Source organism: Haemaphysalis longicornis, unplaced genomic scaffold (assembly GCF_048455015.1).
Source record: "Haemaphysalis longicornis isolate Haplotype H1 unplaced genomic scaffold, Haemaphysalis longicornis Haplotype H1 scaffold_1, whole genome shotgun sequence".
In the NCBI taxonomy this organism is placed as follows: Eukaryota; Metazoa; Arthropoda; class Arachnida; order Ixodida; family Ixodidae; genus Haemaphysalis; species Haemaphysalis longicornis.
In genome coordinates, this window is record NW_027526203.1 from 434,978,553 (window position 1) to 434,998,990 (window position 20,438).

Genomic DNA, 20,438 nt, shown 5'->3' on the forward strand with positions numbered 1-20,438 from the left:
GCTGGCCTTGGGTTTCAAGCCTCACGTGTCTGAATTCCTGTACGTGCTTACACAGCCAAGTACATTGCCAAGTACAACATGTGAACTTGTCCTTCCAGGAGCTGCTGGGCTTGCTGTACGAGGCTGAAGTGGCAGTGGCACGCTGTGTGAGCCTCCGAAAGAAGTTCACGCGTGACTACAGCCCTGCGGAGCCCTCGGCCACGTCATCTGGGGACAGCAGTTCTCGCAGTCAGCCCTTGTCCCCCTCTGGCCTGTTGAGCGGCTCGAGGAAACAGGCTGCACTGGACGTGAATAACTTTGTGCTGGACCTTGTTGAATATCCCGAAGTTTCCATACCTGGTGCTGGCAAAGGCACAGTTGGGAAGCTGGTTTCCCAGCTGTTCGTCGATTCTCTAAAGGTGAGCCCACCAGTGTCTTACCCGTGTGCATGAATGCCATTGCTGGTCAGTGTCACCAGGCGTGTTTATTTGCCATGTCTGCCCATCATTGGTTTCGTGATGCCACTGGGTGACTGCAGCCAGGCTACAGATAGTACTGAGCAAGTTTTCCTAGCCATGAGCAAGAGAAGCCTAACTGCTTGAGGACGTTTAGCCCACAGGCGTTTCAGCTTCGAGGGAGGGCCTAGTGGCAGTGGTAGTATACTAGTACAGTAAAAGCTCATTAATTTGAACCACAAGGGGAAGCCATCTCAGTTTTAACTAATGAAAGTGAAGAGTAACAACAGTACGCTGTGATCAAGTACCAGTGGGCCTTGTCAACAATTTGATGCTTGAAAAAGTCCGTGATTTCCGTCTGCCTTTCATCCTTGAAGGTGACAGCCAGCAATTTTCGCTCTAACGAGCAATGCAGCCGAAAGCCTCCTCTTCGCCACCTTCGAAACTGAAATAGAGATGGGCTGCATTCAATCCGTCCACGACTTCTGAGCGTATGGCCGCTCTGGGGCTTTGTCCTCGCTGTCCTCGCCATCACTAGCAGCAGCAGGTTTTGCACCTCTGACCTAAGAAATAATGTCCTCATCTGTCAGCACACCACACACCACTGCACTCATGTCCACATCGACGTAGTCCGCAAAGAATACGTCTTCCAAAATGACCGCCTTGGGTGTTTCGATTGGTTTTACCCAGTTTTTACCTTCTCTCTTCAATCTTCCCTCCATTGTGGAGGTAACGCAGCCTCGTGAGTAGGCAGAGGGTGTGTTTTTCTGGCCGCACTCCAGCAGAGGCGTGTAGTTCAATTGATCCGTGGCAGAACCTACTTGCGTTCAAATTAACAGGCTTTTTTGTGCATCCCACATCTCAAATTATCCATAAATTCAAATTGTTTAAGTTCAAATTAATGAGCTTTCACTGTATAGGCTAATGCGTGTCACTGGCTTGCGGAGCTTACTCGCCCTCATTGGTCTTAAAGGGGTGACAACCCCTTGCGCCCCCTGGCTCTGTCAAGGCGTGAGCCAGTTGGTGCAAGCTGTTCGCGATGCGTCACTGAGGTTCCTCCCGCCAAAGTATGCCCGAGCCAGCTGCTTTGCGTGTTGTTGCCTGCGAGCATCGGCTGCTTGGCTGCCCGGTGCGGCCTGCCTGCTCACTGAGCCTGCGTTCAGTTGCAGGACGCTGAGGCTGGCTCGGAGGCAGAGGAGGACGGCGAATGCAGGTTCCCCAGCCCAGTGGCACGCGAGTACATCCTGCGCACCAGGCACAGCCGTCCCACCCCGGCCTCGCGGCCGACGCCCCAGCGCCTCTTCTGTGTTGTGGCAGGCAACGACTTCCGACTGGCAGGGGCATTCAGCCACGACACCGTGTTCTACTAATGCTCACTCACCCTACTTGGTGTTTTGTTTACTTTGACCGTAATATGTTCGCAACGTGTACTGACAATTCCTGGGTGGTGGCTTCACTGGGTACCAGTGGGATGCGAGAAGCTTATTGTGAACCACCTTGTGCGAATTGTAACAGGGCTAAGGAGAAGGTGTGGAGATATTGTGAGTGGTTACAGAAAACATGAAAAAAAAAATGGCTTAGAAAAACATGCTCGCTGGCACAGTAACAGCTCATGCCTAATTATATATATTTTTCTAACCCGTGTAACTGAGCACTTGTGGCACTGTGGTTTTGACTGACTTTAAGCAGTTCTTGTGAGGTATTTCTGCTTGAAAGACTCGTTTATGGTAAAATTTGTGTTAAGAATTAAATGGTGGCCTAGTATATGCAAAGTACCATTTTTCTAGGGCGCTTCATAATTTATGTTCAAAAGGAAGCTTTGTAAAACAACTAAGATATCAAAATGTTGACACGGACAAGGTATTACATTGAAACTGAGATGAAAATTGTCAGAAAAATTACGACTTTTTTTTTTTAAGCCGAAAAGAGTGCATTTAGTTGAAATGCATTTATTGATCTGTTTACATATACAGTCCACCCCAGTTATAACGATACCAGTTACAACAGTATATCGGATATAACATACAGAGAACAGTCGCAGCACCATCAGCTTTGCCATGTGCTATGTGGTAAAATAAGCCACTTATTATGATGGTCATTTTCCTACTTGCCAGTTGTAAAAATTGAGCCTCAGAGTGTCAGCCTACATGAACTGTAGTATTTCGAGACCTGTGAGAGATCATGGGCACATTACGTACAAGACGACACATGGCACCTTCTCCCAGCCCCCATAAAAATTAATGACTGCTGCCTTTTCCACAACCACCCCAGCTGTGAAGGGAGAGCCCCTGCAGCAGCTTCTCTGATCTCTGAATGCCAGCTGGCTCTGGAGGGGGGCAGGGAGCACCTTTCCTATGCCTCCCAGATAGAAAGAAAGCAGCTGCACTGCTTTACTGCAGTCATTTGAACCAGATCCTCTAGGCAATCACTGAATCACTGAATTTTAATCACTGAAATTTAAAAAAAAGAACATTAACGAGTAAGCAACGTACTGTAAGCCTTAGAAAAAGGCCGCTACAACTTTTGTATTGCACAGAAACACAAAAGTGAACAAGAGAAAGCCACAATTCATGAGACCCTGTTAGCTACGCAATGGTGTTGTCATAGGAGATGTCACAACAGGTGATGCAGCAGTTGCAGTGATCATGGTCCATAAAAATAGTTCTTCTTTTCTTATTTTCATTTAGCGCAGGATGTGCTGCCTCTGCAGATGGAGTGGTTTTGATTTGCTGGTGCAACGGAAGGAGCTAACTATTTTTATTCGTAGAATTCATCTGAGTACACTGGAGACAAAACAGTTACATTATCGACATTTAGATTTTAAGTAATATCTAAAGTTGGTTATGAAAAACAGTGCGTATTGAGATATGTATGTAACAGTCAATGTCTCTGCACAAGTGACCAACAGCACCACATGGGTTTGTTAAAGCGTAAACTTGACAGCATTATGGTCAGTGTATCCTGGAAGTAATTGAATGAGATGAGAGAACATGCTTCTTCTGCACAAAATAAGGCTGCAAATTAGCTGCCCTTTTGTGCTCTCAGGACCATATCTTAGCATCCTTGACATTTATGCAGTGAGTAGCACTAGCAGGCGTAATGAAATTACTAATGATCATTGGTTTGCAAATTTGGTAATCCTCAACTGTGAAGGAACATTTAATGTGCAGGCACTTAATCTCATTGAGTAGTCGTTTGCTGACATGCTCTGTACATCTCAATCTATGCACATCATTTGGGAGCACACACGACGCATACTATGTTCTTTTGCCACAAGACTGCAGGAGAGGGGTTTTTTTTTTTCCTTCACACTGAAGGGAAAAGAGAACTGTATTCTTATTCTCTGTGAAAAATGAAAGATGGTACAGAAAGAACTTTCTTCCAGCGTCGCAATTGTCAAGTTGCACACAGCAAATGTGTTCAGCCATCCCTGTGTATTCTTTGCGCTGTATTCATTTCTGTCGTGCTGGTTCCATTCAAGAATATGCATGCCAAAGTCATGTGCATCCTTCTCTGTTCCAAGTTATTAATGCGAAACCATTAAATGTCCCATTGAGCAGTAAGCCACCGTCTAGTGTTGGCACCCGGCTTTAGCAGCCAGACAGCTCCTAAAATTGCCAACATTGCAAAGAGAATGAAAGTAGAGTAATTGAGTAGAAAAGAAAATTAAGAAAATATGGGACTGGATAGCAATCAAGCCCAGGGCTTCCAGAATGCGAGTTAAGCACGCATCCCTGATGCCACCACAACTGCATGGCTTTAGCTTACTACAGGTGGATCTAGTAAATGAGTTGTTGCTTTTGACTCGCTGTCAACAAGCGGTACTGTCATCCACCGTCTTACCTGGAGCAATGCTTTACCAACATATCACCTCCTCTTGCCTTGACGTATGACAATTTAGTCGCAACTTCTGCGTTGCTCTGAAGATTAAGGGGGCACTTAAGTACTCCACATTCATTTGAACAATTTTTCAGCAAAATTTTGGAGATATTCTGCACTATATGATGCTCCAGCTAAGCGTGTGGATGAGCGTACATGCAGCTCAACATACAATTTGACATTGCTTGGCACGTTGGTAGGCTCAACATAAAGGTAACCACACGTCAAGGCTTACTTATACAGTGGAGCCCCGATTATACGTCCCCTGGTTTTAAGACGACCCACTTCTTAACGATGGTTCACCGCAGTCCCGGCAAACCCCCATACCCTGATTGTATACAATGCTCGGGTGCACGTGGTCCGCTTCATACGACGCATGCTGGTGGCGATAAACAAGCGTTCGCCGCTTCGCCACCTTGTCCTGACCTTTATTTCCTAACCTCCGTTTGACACTGCTTGATGTGCAAAGGTAAACAGTCCGCAGCAGGCCCAACCACTTGCTGAACAGACTCAAGGAACCAGATGGGTACTGGCTGGTGGGACTTTAACCTGAGACGGCTCCACGCGGCAGCAGAGCACCAAATATGCGAACCACGAGACCGGCAGACCACCAGGTGGCCGGCAGACCACCAATTTGAAGCTCCCATCGAGCCAACGAACGTGAAAACTCATACTCAACGCCCCTTGGCGATGACCGAACTCCCGCTTTCTTGACCGCTCGATCCAAGTTTTCTCCTCTCACTCTCATGCCCTCTCCCCCTGTTCGTTACTTCAATTCCTCCTCATCGCCCCACTGTTGGTTCTTTCTGGCTTTTACTGATTGATTTTGATTGATTGATTGTAGGGTTCAACGCTCCGATGCAACACAGGCGATGAGGCGCGCCGTAGTGGAGGGCTTCGGATTAATTTTGACCACCTGGGAATCCTTAACGTGTGCCGAAATCTCGCACACACGGGCGTTTTTGCTTTTTGCCTCCATCAGAAAAGCGGCCGCCGCGGCCGGGAATCGAACCCCCGACCTCGTGCTCAGCAGTGTTTCCGGCTTTTACTGTTCTTACCATGTGATCTCAGATCTGCTTATCAGTGTCTTTCAAAGCTGTGTTGTTGCTTCGTTCCTTTCTTTCCTGGCTTTTCTTCCATTCCCACTTTCATTTCACTTCCCCTTTCGTCGCCGCTAGGATCGTTGCCATCTCCTCCGCATCTTTTCGGCTTATCTCGTGAACTTTCCCGCACGCGCCTGCCTGTGCTTGTCGCAATCAAATAACAGCGCCTGAAGTTCTTTTATTGACTTTCCCAGCTTATCTCCCATGCGCGAGGCGCAGAGCTAGCACCGAACTGCATGGGGGTTATGTAGTGCACAGCGCACGGCTGGCGAGCTAGCGCAGATGCTGTGGAAGGAGGGGGGGCACAAAATACGGCTTCTTTTTTTTTTTTTTTTTGCATATAGAAACTTGATAGGTCAGTTGAGGGTCCTCAAAGTACGCAAGAATGCGCTAAATGTAGTAATTTAAGAAAGTCCTTAGCCCAACTGTACGTGAGACTGTTTACTAGGGTGGCATTTACCCGTACCCCGATCATACAACACTCCGGTCATAAGACGCTTTCGCGCAGTCCCTTGAAAGTCGTATTTTCGGGGTTTCACTGCATAAGCATAACAGTACCCACTCGGGTGGATTGGCCAGTAAGGATAACAGCGGCCATCAGAAACCCACATCCTATTCACCAATTCCCATTTGGCTGTGACATCAACATACCTACCCTCTTTAGCATATTGCAAATAAGGATGAGTGCTGTCGTAAGAAGATCACTGCAGATTGATCAAGGATGAATGCTGTCGTAAGAAGATCACTGCAGATTGATCAATTCCCATATTTGGCTGCAACGTCAATATAACCAACCAAAACTCGCATACTCCCCAGTGGGATTAGCAGTAACCATGACAGCTGCCATCAGAAGCTCATGGCCAATTTGACTAATTCCCATTGGCTGTGATGTCAACATTCCTTCCCACTTGAAGGAGCACTCTGCGGAATTCAATTGTACACTAATGCTTTCGCAGTCACAACTCATGAGAAGTGCTTAGGTAACTTAGGAATTATATTATCTTGTTTTTTATGTCCTAGCTAAAAATTACCAAAATAAACATCTTTGTGGAAATAGTGTAATTATGTTTTGCCATGTTGAAAGGTTCAAGAGTTGTGCCTACAGGTGCTTGTCAACACTTTTGCCAAATTTGGAAATGTTTGTTACTTCCAGCCTTCAGCATTTGTTCTGAACTAGTGTGGTAACTGCATATATATAAAAAAAAGCACAGACATACTTTTGTTGTCTGAAGTGTTAATATAACAGATTCAAGCGAGCTGAAATAGCTATACTAGTAATTCATATGTGGGAACTGCAGTTGCTTTTCTTTATTCTTTTTTTCTTCATCAAAAATATATTATGCAATAACAAACCTGTGCGTAGCGTCTTGTGGGTTACTTTTGGCAAATTAAATCTATTTGTAAGGCATTTTTCTGTAATTGGTAGAAAAAAAAATGCGAAATTTTATTTTAGCCAGTTTTTAGCACATAAATGAGGTGTGCACTATAAAATGTGCCATTTTAAGCTGTCCATTTTTTTAAACCTCTTTGGTAGTATTATTTTAAGACAACCATTCTAACCATTCTACGCAGCATGTTTGATGTGACTGGTTCTGCAATAAGTCACAAATGAGGTTGTATACAGCATCATAACTGTGGAAACATTCATGTGCAAGCTCCAGTTACCTGGTGTGGTGTCTGTTTTTGTTTATGGGTGTGGGCACACTAACATTGCTTAATAAAAAAATTTTCAAGAGAAGTTTTTGAAGGCTGCAATTCATTTCATGTTTACGTTTTGTGCGTGCCTAGTGTGCAGACATGTTTGTCTTGTTAATACAACCTTCACTGTACCCCAGCAAACCATAAAATATCTTGTGGATGTCCATTCAATGTAACTTCCCTGATATTCAATGTGCAGAGGATATTCGTGAACGCCCACGTTATGTCCAAGGGATATTCAGGCGATGTCCCTATTGCCTCGGAATAGACATCCACAAATACTTTCGTCTGGATATCCACAGGATGTCCTTAAAATTCATGGAAACTTTCTGTGGACATTTCACAGATATCCGGACGACATCATGTAATGTCCATTTGATGCCATGTTGAGGCATTCTCAGGACCTTATACTATTATTATATAACTATTTATATATTATTATTAGTGACATGAAACCATCTCCAATTTTTATTGCAAAGAAAAATGGTATTTATTTCACAATCATTTCAATATCCACCAGATGAACCTTGCTGGAAGTCCAAGACCTGGAAAACATTTAAAAAATAAAAATAGCACCAGTTAAACACTTATTAAGTAGCTATTATTAACACAGCTGCTTACACCATTCTGCCTATTGCAAGAGTGACAGGTTAAAAGAAAATTGCAATCAACCGACCGGGCGGGTTAAATACTTTACATACAAATACACCATCAACAGGCGTGCATACATGAATCGTTTCGTAACTGTACAGCTAAAATGAGACGAGAAAAAACACAGCAAAGATTTCAGCTTTCGAATAAAAATAGTGCCAAATAAACAATGTGATTCAACTTGAAGCCGTGAAAACTTAAGCAAACAATAAATTTTAAATTTAATAAACCCACAAAAGATTTTAACTTAAAGTTATCATGAAGTTAAACAGAACACCAGAGAAAATAGGAGCTGGCAGAATACCAAAGAAACAGGCCGGAAAAGCAAAGGCAAATTTGGTCTCTAAAAACTATACTGCATGCTAAAATATTACCTAAAAGAAGGCACGTGCTTGGATTCATGCTCACGTGTTCTGTAAATTTGTTTCTGAGAAGTTGGACCACCAGTTGAAATCTTGCGTTTGATCCAGAAAGCTTGTTTCTTCAGCAGAAAGAGCGGCAGCAAACTTCGCAGCTGCGGCAGTAGAATATATGCATTTGAATAAAGGGAAAAGGAACGAAATGCTAGGTACCCTTCTTGGAATGGCAGAATCTGGAGAAAACACTAGTTGTCCTGCAAGAAAATGTCGTATATCTTGGTTAGCTTCAGCTTATTGCTGACATTATGAGAGTTTCTCACCTGCTACTTGAGATGTTCATCAAGGGGCTGGGATGAAGTTTTTGTGATGTATTCACTGGCAGTCTCAGAAGGAAAGCTGGAAGAAAATACCAAGCAGTAATTTAGAGCCGCGAGTAGCATCAAAATCGCAAAGAAATACCTTGAACAGAGATTGATGGTAATTATTGAAGTAGAAGTATACGGCCGGGTCCTTGAAGTGAAGCCGATCGGTGATCTGAGAACCGTGTGGAGCAGCCGAAGACAGGAACCGAACACTGTCGATTTCCCGTCTCTTGAGACGCGAAGTCCTTCGAGCAGTTCAGTACGAGACAGTCGTGGTCACAACAGGCGAGCAAAGAGCGAGTGAGCGACTGAAAAGCGCGGGAACCACAGGAACTCAGCTCCCCGTCGGAGAGGGCGAGGATGGTTTCCTCCTCGTCCGCCGCCGCCGCTTTTGTCAGTCGATACGCCAAGCAAGTACGGAGAAGTGGGGAGGGTGTATGCGGCGCGCTCGGGGGGTGGGGGGCGAATGCACGGCACCTGCTTCGCGCCATCTCCGCGACCCCGACATAAACCCCCCCCCCCCCCCCCCCCCCTTTTTCACTCGCTCCATTGCAAGTGGAAAAAACGCGGCCGAGCTTTCTCTTCTCGCGCAAACGCTGCCGCAGCCCAAAACGAAGAATCTGACACCCCGCACAGCGTTGGCCCCGCGCGCGCCGGCTCCCTCCTTCGCCCTGAGCACGGCTTTTGAAGCTCCTTTCATGGCGGCCGAGCTCGTGCGGGCCATTCAAAATGCAAAAAGGAAAATTGCGCCCGTAGCCGAGAGGCAGCGCTCACGCCTTCTTGACTTTGCAACTTCCACTTGTTTTCCGGCACCCTCCCTGCACAATTTGGCCTCCAACTTGTCCCTCCCATCCTAAAAAAAACAAATCTCCCAAACTTTTCTCCTCTTTTCCTCCTATTTCACTCACGAGCGCTGCCTCCAAAATTCTCGAATCCATGGCGCTCGCACGCCTCGAATTACAAGTATGCACGAATCTACAACTTGAACCCTGAACAGCAGACGGGTTTTCCTCGCCAGCGCAGTGCCATGGATTCAATTGCCGACCTTGTCTCGCACTAGAAAACGCGAAGGCTACCAAAAACCGTGGCCTTTGTCGTCCTTTTGAACATTCGCAAAGCCGACTGCTTACCCCACGAGGCTATTCACGATGCAGTAAAACGCTGCAAAATTACTCGGCCGTCAGCCTCATCTCCCCCGACGTTACAAGACTGGACGAGGCCCGCCACGCCATCGCGCAAGAACCAAACAAGCAATACCCATACGCGTGGGTTGCATCATGCATTCATGCAAAGCACCCGCTCGCATCCCAAGCATCAAATTTGGATGACAAGAGTCCTGCCTACTCAGCAGGCTCCGTAACTGGCTCCGAACTGCAGGCTACCAGCGCTCGCCTACAACTGTATGAGAAAATCAACAGTCCCGCTTGTCATATAAATCAAGCAGCCTAAAATATAGAAACCAATTCCCGAATCAAACAGAAAGGCAAACCAGATTTCGCTCAAATTCCAAATCAAATAACTACCCGCTCTTCATTTAAAATATGAGTTAGAAACAGGCCAGAAAATATTTTGAAGCTGCAAAGACGGGGATGAGGGGAGATATGAACTAAGACACACTTTGTGTGGTTAGGGCCCCTATATGTAACCGCGCTATCAATGCGAATTCTCAGTGTAAGGAAAAATGTAAATTTGTGGACATCCTAGCAATATCGCGTAATGATGTTATAATAACACACCTGCAGTGATATCGCATGGATGTCCACAAGCAGATGATCTTGGGTGAAACATTGTATGGACATCACATGAATGTCCTGAAATGACATTGGATATTGTGACCATTTGTGGATATCCTATGGACTTTCGTGGTTTGCTGGGACCTAAACAGAAAATAATTCACCCATTACAAGGCCTGTATGATGTGCTTACCAATCTTGCCCTGCCAAAAAAAACGCAGGCTTCGTACATCTATAACGTAATAATAATAATAAGAAGAAGAACAACAACAACAACAACATTTATTTCTGCCTCAAAAAATGCAGAGAGACAGAGGAGCTGCATAAAAAGCTGTCGTGACGGCTTGACTAGGCCGCATGTACATGTTGCTTACCCAGACTTCATGTGTGAAGGCACACTCTCTCGTAATACTTCAGGCATGCCCGCAAAGCACGACAAGTGAGTTCTGGTATGGACATCTACATGTGGTGAACTAATCATATGCAAAGAAACAATAAGGTTTCACACTCGCTTTTTGTTGCAGAGCCTGTAACACCCAAAATTAATTTATGTGGTAACGCTATGCTGATAAGGGTTGTTCTAGTACAACTTGCACTATGAACTGTGCAAAGTGCCTTCTACAGAATAACTTTATAGTACTGTGGGGGTGTGGAGGCTGTAGTGAATAACAAAGTTATTGCACAGCTCACCAGAGATTAAAGGGTCCATGACGACAATATACAACTACGCTTTATTCAAAAGGTTTGGTGTGTTATGGTTCCCTCGGTGCTTTTCCTGTAGCAAGCAAACGATGCTTTATTCACTGAGAAATTTAACAATAAAGCCAAAATTTGATTTTCCCCATGTAGCACTGAAACGCTGCAGTCCAGTAGGAACCTGAACTGTCTGACAGGAGGCTATGCTCGCTTAATTACTGTTCCTAGGGGGCGTAGCGATGCCACTTGGCCACCACTCCCATGCTCGGCTTACCTTTAATCGGGCCTCTAAAAGTTCCGTATTTCGTTACAGTAGCGGTAGCTGTTTGTGTTAATTGTTTTGTGAAACGTTGGGTATGACTCCACTAACAGGGTCACAGTGGCGGTGTCACTTATGCCAGTTGGCCGGCATTGGGTTAGACAGCCCAGGCGTTTGAGCACTCGTGCTCCAGACAGAAAATACAACGAATTCTGGGCACCGAACAAAAATGCTGCTCAGCATGAACTGTAATTAATACGTAAGCATACCAAGCAAGGTTGCAGTTGAGCTAGAACAACGAGGCTTGTTAGCCTCGAGGACTCGCATGGCCGAAGATTCTCTGCACCAATGCGGTGTTTCGCATCGCAAGCCGGCGGCCGTTCCACATGCAGTGCGGCTGCATACATGTCGAAGTGTTCATTCAGAGCTTAGTTTGTTTACCTCCACATTCTTGCTACTATCAAAAGAATATGCACCCAATTTCAAGTGCAGATCGGTCATTCTATGGGTTTGTAAATTCTCGTTTCATTTGCGTTTGTCTTTGTTGGCCTCAGTCAACAAAGCATGCTAGCTGTAATGCGTATTGTAATTCTAGTGCCAGAAATAAATGGGGAATCACGTGTCTGTTTTGTTTTCTTCATTATATAGGTTATTTAAGTGAAGTTGGCACCAAGAGTGGTATGAGTGTTGTTTTATTGAGGCCATCTTTCAAATGAACCAACCGTATTTTGTCTTCATGGCCCCTTTAATGTAGGTAAGGATCAGTATGGAAGGCTATTAGGATTGCTGCATATCACGTTCTGCTGTATAAAAGCCCAACAACTAGCCTGAACAATGTTACGCAAGTTTTTTTAGCAACTTCTAGCAGTCTCGCAAAACTCCAGTGATGAGAAAGAACGAAAGAGCTGCTAATACAGGGACAACAAACCTCCAAGTGTTTGCAATCCAAGGATTGTCCGTCGAAGGACAGCTGTCGCATCTTCATAGCACATTCTCCGAGCTTAATTATGTGCATTGTGGAATAGTTCAAATCACAGGCATCACTGGGCGCACTTGCGTAAGTGGTCAGTCTTGAACACGGTAAGGTGGGAAGGTCAGAAGAGCAGAAGGGGTACAAGATACACGGAACCAGGCGTGGATGTTTGTCAATCATAAAAACAACAGTGCACGAACTAGACAGGACGCAAACACAAGGAGACACAAAAAGCACTGTGTCTTCTTGGGTTCCCATCCTGTCTAGTTTGTGCAGTGTTGTTTTCATGATGGAGAGTATCCAACTAGCCCAATTTTCAACCCTTTTACAGTGGTTGCTTTTGCCACTTTGTTCAAGTGGCTGTCCTTTTTCGCTCTGTTTGATTAAAAATGGTTGTGGAAATATGGATACCCCGATGTCTCGCCAAAGCACATTCAATACTACGCTTGCAGGGTTAGCCAGTGTGAACCCTCTTAGATGGCCTTGCCAGTGAGTCCGACAAGTGCTTAAAATGCCACTTCCTTGTTCCCTCCCCTCCCTTCAATGCAGGGCCGAGTATGAAGTGTTGAAAACCAGAGAGGAGTTCACTCATGCTAGCCTAGGACCTGCCTGGTGCTTGACCGATGTTACCAAGGGCAACTCGAGTGTGGCCACTTGGGCAATGTGGGGAGACAGGAAGTGTGCAGAGGACAGCGCTCAATCACCAGGAGTGTTCCAGTGGGCCAGCATGGATCGAACCACCTGCGCCAGCACCATCTGCTTGCAATAGCTGGTGGCATAGCTTGGGCAGAACTCTGTATAGTCGGTGTAGGGTGCCACAAGTGCTGGCTAGGGCTATGTGGTGCATTTACCACATGCTGACCACGGCTTCATCCAGATCTGCATCACATAACCACATTCTGACCACGGATTCATTCAAATCTGCATCACATAACCACGTACATTTCTCTCTGTATCTGCTGCAGCCTACACCTGCCGTTTCAGTGGGTGTTCTTGCCGGTAGGTGAAAGCCTCAAAGATAGGGATGCCGAATCTTCGGGAGTACCCCATCTATCAGCTTGCTTTCCTTTCACTCTTGATGATCCTTGTGAATGAACTGTAGTCCTGCTGCCCACACTTATTTGGGAAGGTTCATGTAGATCTTTAGCTAACCGCACGTAGGACTGTTCTCAGTGTATTACGGGGGGGGGGGGGGGGAGGGGGGGTACGAGGGGGGGGGGGGGGTTGGTTGAATAGTGTTCACATCCGACTTCTCCCCCCCCCCCCCCTCCCTTAGCCCATTGTAAGTGTTCACATGGTACCATTTCTGCCTTCAGCAGGGTCCACTGAGCTGGGTCTGCCCAGCTCTTCAGTCCTTCATTTGTCCTTCAGTTCTTGCATTCAGTCTTGCATTCAGTTCTTGCATTCAGGAACAGGTCCACTCTTACAATTCATATTAGTCCCACATGGTTGGCCCAAACAATGTATATACACCTTACATTCCAGTATATCCCTCATTATGTCTGGGCTCTCTGACTGACACAGTGGCTCCATCTGCTGTCCTTCGACAGTCCACCTCTGAAGGTCAGATTAGCTGGACTTTTCATAATCAGGGTGTCTACCAACCCGGAAAACAGAAAAAACCTGGAATTCTCAGGGATTTTGAATAGTCTGGAAAAAGTCTGGGAAAACTCATGGAATTTGTGCTTCTATCAAGGATAATTTGCTGTACTTTATAAAGGAAGCGAAATTCACAGTAATGCTGGCTCAAGTAGCACTGTCCACGTCAGTGCTGTCCACTGAGGGCTGTCGATGTCAAAAGTGGACAGCCCTCCGCGGAGCCGTCACTGATGGCGCAGTCTGAAGTCACTGGTTCCAGAGAGAACTCGCTTCATACAGCTTGCAAGAACCCCCCTCCATCTCCAGATCCCTGTACGCTCCCCTTGTGTTCTGGCGTGTTTCCCAGACTCCTGAAAGGCGGAAGAAAATGTTGCGCGCTGCAATAGCTTGTTGTGGCAGCGTAAAGAAGTCTACAGGGGCAGGGGCAGTAGTAGCTTTCAATCCTATGCTGGAACACGTGGCACAATCTACTTTGGTTTCTAGTTAGTTGACGCATGTTGCAAATCTTTGAGTATCGAATCTAGTGTAATAATGAAACACATTCTCTTAATTTTCAACTTCAAAAGTTCCTAGCTGTGTTCAAAATACGTCCTAAGCATCAGATATAGACATTGTACCCCGTTTAATGAGTTACTGTTAACTGCAACCTGGCATTATATTCCGCTGCGTAGAAAGACAGAGCATGTTTCGGCTCCGTAGCTTTCGCTGCATGCCAAAAGAACTTTACGCGGAATCACCATAGTGGGGTGTAGTTGAGGTGTTTCGGATTTCCAATGTGAATCCCAAACAGACTCTTCCCACTCATCCTGGGCAGCGCCATGATGCTAGAAGTATGGCGGCGTTTAAGGGCACCTTACGTGACAGTGTTCAAGATTTTAAGATGCAGGTGTTCCTCATCCAAACCAAAATAAACTCTTCGAAGCAGTGAAATACAGCACTGAGACATTGAGTGCGAGCTGAGAACATGGCAGTACGGTTTTACCATATTTTTTCGATATTTCATTCACTGTGAATTTTACTACCACTCTGTTATGTTTTCTTCTTGAATGAGATAAAAGTTACTGGTTAGCATTCAAAATTTATTATGTCATATTTTATTTTATAAGCTGCTTTTTAGAGGGTGACACCAACTGGTGAGGTGGTGTCAGCCCGTGTTGACGTAAAATAGAGTTCTGTGTCACTCAGGGAATTTTGCAAAAAGACTCGGGGAAAACCTTGAAAATTCGGGGAATTTGAAAATGTCAACTTGGTAGACACCCTGATAGTTTCAAAGTGCAGTGAGGTGCAAAAATTACATTCCACCTCTCCAAGTTCATGTGCACCAACTTTTTCACAGGTGATGCGTCTGGCTTCACACTTGTGCCAAGCAATGTTCCACTTCACATCAGCCATAACTTGTGCCTTTTGCTTGTTTGCGTACCATCCCTTATCAGCACAAAGAAAGAAAAGGCAGAGCTCCAGGTAGAGAACTTTCATAAGACCTGTGGCTGCAACACAATTTACACAGAACTCTGGGCACAGCATCCCCTCTGTGTCTTGCTCACGACTTTATTCATAAGCATGAAATAATGTAGTGGGAAAGAGGTTTCCTACTCCTTCACCCGGTGCAAGATATCCCGGTTGGTCAAAATTAATCCGTAGCCCTCCACTATGGTGCGCCTCATCGCCTGCGTTGCGTCGGCGCGTTAAACCCTATCACCAATTCATTCAACTCAATTCACACCCTCATTCAACTCATTCAACTCAATTCACACCCTGAAGAACACTTGTGTAGCCAATAAAAGATGAGAAATGTTGAAAAACTCATATTTTGCATTACAAGACTTTTGCAGTGATGTAATAGAACACTAAAACCCGCCGCGGTGGCTCAGTGGCTAAGGCGTTGCGCTGCTGAGCACGAGGTCGCGGGTTTGATTCCCGGCCGCGGCGGCCGCTTTTCTGATGGAGGCGAAAAGCAAAAACGCCCGTGTGTACGAGATTTCGGCGCACGTCAAAGATCCCCAGGTGGTCAAAATTAATCCGGAGCCCTCCACTACGGCGCGCCTCATCGCCTGCGTTGCGTCGGCGCGTTAAACCCCACAATCAATCAATCAAAGGACACTAAAAAGGAAGTTATCAATGTGATAACTCCACATGAGCATTCAAGCGATACAATCAGACAGAACTAGAGGAACCACTACAACTGCACAGTCATCTTCCTTAGTGGTGGCTTTGGTTGGCACCCACAAATCGCACAAACAAATCCACGTGATGTTACAAGGCCACAGCAAGAAAGTGGCTTGTCAGTTACCACAGATTCATTTGTTTTCTTTAATATCTAGATTATTTGTTTGGAGTTAGCAATGACATTTACATCATTGTTACTGGGTGAATGTAGTCTTTTGAATGAACCAAACTTCTTCACGGCCCATTTGAGGGTCACTTATATGCACGCTTACTACTCTTCCCCCCCCTTTATCGAAAGAGTGGCTGTGGTCGAGGATGCAACCCCAATATCTTGCTCAGCATCAACGGCCAGTGGGTCATTGCAACAGGAGCAAGAATGTCAAAGGCACTGGGCTCAAGTGCCTGCTTGCAGTTGAATGCCAGTATTTATATCAAAAAGCTAGCTGAGAATACTAGTTGCCCTGCATATGTGCACTGTGCTTGATATACTCAAGATTAATGACTTGAAATGAAGTGTTTCAGTAACTATTTCTAATATGTAGTCCATCGGTTAAGGCCGTGAAATCATGAGCTCAGTCTTTTCATCAAAGAGAAGAAACACGAGCCACACAAAGGTAAATTTTGAGCTACCCCTCCCACTTTCCCAATCAAGGCAGGGGTGTGATCCTTATCCAATTGATGATTTATTTGTTCATGAGCCCAGTTCTGTGTTGGCATTGAGTGCTGCCCACATTAAAATATTCATGGTTCAGAATTCAAAATTGTGAATTGATTATAAATATTCAAAATATTCATAATCAAAGAAGATAATTATTAGTTAATAAAGTGTGCACGGAACATCAATGGCGACGGTTTGAAATGACGTGCACAGTGTTATGTGCACCGAGAAGTTCATGCAAGGTACACCAAAATGTTGGCACCAACTTGTCTCCATTAAAATGACCTTTACCGAAAAGCCGTACACCAAAATGTCTGGATTCATTCACTCCTATAGGATGTAGGCAATGTAGGTATACCTACATTGCCTGACCTTTGAACAGCAAGGGCACTCACTCTAAAGGTAGGACAATGTCGTGTCTAGGACATAACAGCATAACTGTACTTCCTTTTTGCTTTTGACAATATGCTGGCCATGAATAGAAAATGAATGTAGTGATGGATGAGATGATGCAGGCATCACAGTGCAGCGCACACTGAAGTGAACATGCACTTCGGGGAGAAATCTGCCTGATACTCGTACCCAAATTTTACTCTCAGTGTTCTTTAATTACTGGTTTGAGTTATATGTGCAGAAATACTTGGGGCCGTATTCTCAGTCTGCCTATACTCTGCTGAGGGAAGGATTCCGCGCAATGCTTATGCATGAAGAAATCGATTTCAAGGACCTCCTCCACTGGAGGTTCGAGTGAAGGAAAGATTCAGAATACCAGGGTTAATCTCACAAAGTGCAAAAGAAGCACCGCCAGCTCTAAGTTTTTCACCAGAAGCTTCCCCATGTATGCTCTGCACTGTCACTATGGGGTGAACAAAAGGGGCTGTGTAGTAAATTTCTTGCTATGCCTAACAGCATTACGTAGAGAGCTAACAAACTGAAGTGCTCCAGTAATTGTTAATGTATGCTGGTCAGGTTAGTTCTACGTACTATACAAAGTTCTTGCTCTCTACTGGCATTTCGTAGCATCCTAGCTGATCTTTGTATTAAAGTTTAGCCGCATTACTGAAAATTCGTCACAATTCACTAAACACTATCTGCAGTCCACGCACACACGGAAATGATGAACTTGCATTGAAAATATTGCCAAATTAGTTGTAGTTCGCATAAGCATTGTGAGAATCATGGAGATCCCCACATGGGAACCGCGGTTTAGATTCGGTGCTCTCTGTCGGTAAGAGATATCGATTCCGTTACTGGTGAGGCGCTGCCCAACATAGCGCGGCTAGCAGACGAAGTGGCAGAGCGCGTGACGCTTGGCGGCGCTCACGCGCTACGGCGTGGCGCCTTTTCCACTACGAGGTTTCTGCTCTGCACCCCTTCAGACAACACCAGGACACCAGCGCGCTGAACGCGCAATCTGGGGGTCTGCGAAAGCGCGCCCGGGTCAGATCGGCAACCCAAACAGCTGTCGCTTTACTCGCAGCCGTGAGTCATGATCCCACGTGCCGGCATTCCCTTTTGAGGTCCCAAATAAACGGCCGTGCTGTAGCACAAACATGTCTATTGACCAACCCATGGACGAACCTCGTTGAGCTGCCGTAGGTACGGCGGCCAAGCCAGCGTGGTGGCCTGTACCGAAAAGTCAGGCTAGGTAGCCCGCGCGTTTTTGCGCAGGCGAATGCACCGAACGAACCGCGTCCGCACGGCACGCGCGTGTTTTTCGTTTTTTTTTTTTGTTTGTTTTTTTTTTTTTTTTTTTTTTTTGACGCGCGGTTATTTTTGACGCGCGGTTTTTTTTAACGCGCGGGGCCTGACTACTTGCGCCAATAGGGAGAAGCGCGCCAATGGCGGTGGTTTCAGATTGTCAGGCAGCCGGCTGGACCGTTTAGAGACGTTGAAAGAAATCGTCTGAAAAACACAGATCCTTGCTGAGCCTCGTGTTCAGCGTATGCTGAGCGTGTTCAGCGTGGCCATTCATTTTGTGTGTAAAAAGAACCATTTCAAGTAGCCGCACTTGTTTTTTTAGAGAGTTTTAGCTGACCGTTTCTGACGGTCCGCTCCGCTCCGATAGCAAGCGGGAGCGCCATTGCGCATGCGTGGCGCGCTAGCGCGCCACCGGAGATACCGGAGCGGGGCCCTGCGGAACCGGGGCCTCTTAGCAGACCGTCCCGGCAGCTTACGCTACCGTACGGAATTTTAACATGGCTGCCCCCGTGATGCGAGCGCGCTGCGGCGAACTTCGTTTCTTCAGTTGAAACACGAGCGACGAAGCCGCGAGAGCGCTTCCGAATAGGCAATGGTGCCGCACACCGCAAAGATCTTTGAACGGAAGCGAAAAACGTCTACCGAAGCGCGGGGCTGCTTCTATGCAGCACCGAGAAAGGCACCCTTGGCTTGGCTATTCCAAATTTTATCGTCTTCTTTATTGTTATTTAGAAAAATCATACCATGTCAGCGACTACATTATACCAAAAAAAGGTTAAATGAGGCCAAGAAACACGGAATTTTGCTTTGTTTCGGCGACCAAATACAAATTCTTATGTTTCCTTTAGGATGAAGTTTTGGTTTACACGCGCACGCGAAACGACCAGTCACGCGAATCATTCCCCGTCGAGGGAGATACGGTTATCGCTTAGCTAAAAGCATGGAGAGTATTCTTTCCTCCATGGCTAAAAGCGTTTCGGCTGCTGACGCTGCGGTTGTGCTGAGCGGGACGTCGGGAGCATAGCGGAGTGTCAAAAACGGTCAGCTAAAACTCTTTATTTTTTATGGCATCGTGTGGGGCGTCGCTTTAATTTAATGTTCCACCACCTAATTTCCGAACAGAACTTTAGTGCGCATAATCCATGTATTTTAAAGTCGTAACATACGTAATATGTAACGCTTGACTTCCTTCTTCGTTAAAACATGGCTGCTGAATTTTCTCACCGATAAGAACACGGGGGATTTTTCAGGCCATAAAAGTACCGAAAATGGCGAAAGAACGTGCGCTTCTAAGTGGTGTCAATTTAAAAAGAGTCAATAAAACAATAAGAGGGTCAAACCATTGATATGGGGGTGGACTGCCCACCGAAGCAGTTGCTGTTTCATTGGGTGGCACGCATTCATAAAACAAACTTTAGGATGGCTTCTATCTGCCTCCTACGCGGACTTGACGGCTATGGTGAATTTTGCTGCTTGTCTGTTCGTGCTCCACCTGCTCCGTCTTGTCGGGCGGCTGTGTCCATGTGATTGGCGGTGGGAGCGCCGCGCCTCTCTGCGGCTCTAAAACCTCCTTGCTCTAATCAGTGCCGACCCTGCCGAGCCAACGCCTCTTCATCTCCCCCATCTCCACCTTCTCCAGCGCCTCGCCCTCTCTCCCACCCGGTATCTTCTCGCGGACGCTTCCTGTTCGCGGGCATTTCCAGATTCGGGTGCCCCCCCCTCTTTCCACCCTCTCCCTCCCCCCCACCCGGTCTAGGGGTAAACAGCTTCGCTGTAAAGCAAATGCCAAGTAGAGGGAATGGTAAAAGTAAATTAAAAAAAAAAACGCTATGCCCTGAGTGCCGCCCGACGTCACTATAAGCACCCCACTAAAGTGACGTCCGCTACCTTATTGCCCCCCCCCCCCCTCAACGTTTTTAGATTGAATAATCTAGAAACGTTGGTTTTCCTTCTCGTGATCGCAACTTTACGGAGCGGACCTGACCAACTTACCGCAACCGAACCTAACACCTAACGTTGTCTATGCTAATCTCCCGTCGGTATACCTTCACCGCTAACTGCATGCTGTTTCCCTTTCCCGACGCGTGCTCTAATTTCCTGTCTCATCCTGTGCACCTCACAACAATTTTTAGTACCTCATGCGTTCCATGGGGCATAGAAACCTAAG

General features: G+C 46.1%; 1 protein-coding gene and 1 long non-coding RNA gene across 5 annotated transcripts in view; one reads left to right on the forward strand and one right to left on the reverse strand.

Annotated features, from left to right (window-relative positions):
- The window catches only part of Rab3gap1 (RAB3 GTPase activating protein subunit 1), a 258,809-nt gene extending 245,484 nt beyond the window's left edge, over positions 1-13,325 (forward strand). Inside the window, exons 23-24 of one of the 3 annotated variants that reach the window (XM_077687422.1) lie at positions 99-398; positions 12,697-13,325. In XM_077687422.1, coding sequence (XP_077543548.1) covers positions 99-398; positions 12,697-12,708 — 312 coding nt within the window. In that variant the 3' untranslated portion in view covers positions 12,709-13,325. Of the gene's footprint in view, positions 1-98; positions 399-1,597; positions 7,155-12,696 lie in introns of those variants that run through there. The other 2 variants (XM_077687420.1, XM_077687421.1) reach the window with 2 other exon arrangements.
- On the reverse strand, positions 7,253-8,924 carry LOC144155774 (uncharacterized). 2 transcript variants are annotated; one of them, XR_013319631.1, is made up of 4 exons: positions 8,584-8,924; positions 8,445-8,520; positions 8,174-8,378; positions 7,253-7,659 (listed from the first exon to the last, which is right to left on the reverse strand). It is a non-coding gene; the product is annotated as an uncharacterized LOC144155774 (long non-coding RNA). The 2 variants fall into 2 exon arrangements; XR_013319630.1 differs by having other exon boundaries at positions 7,253-8,378.
- Positions 13,326-20,438: the final 7,113 nt, after the last annotated feature.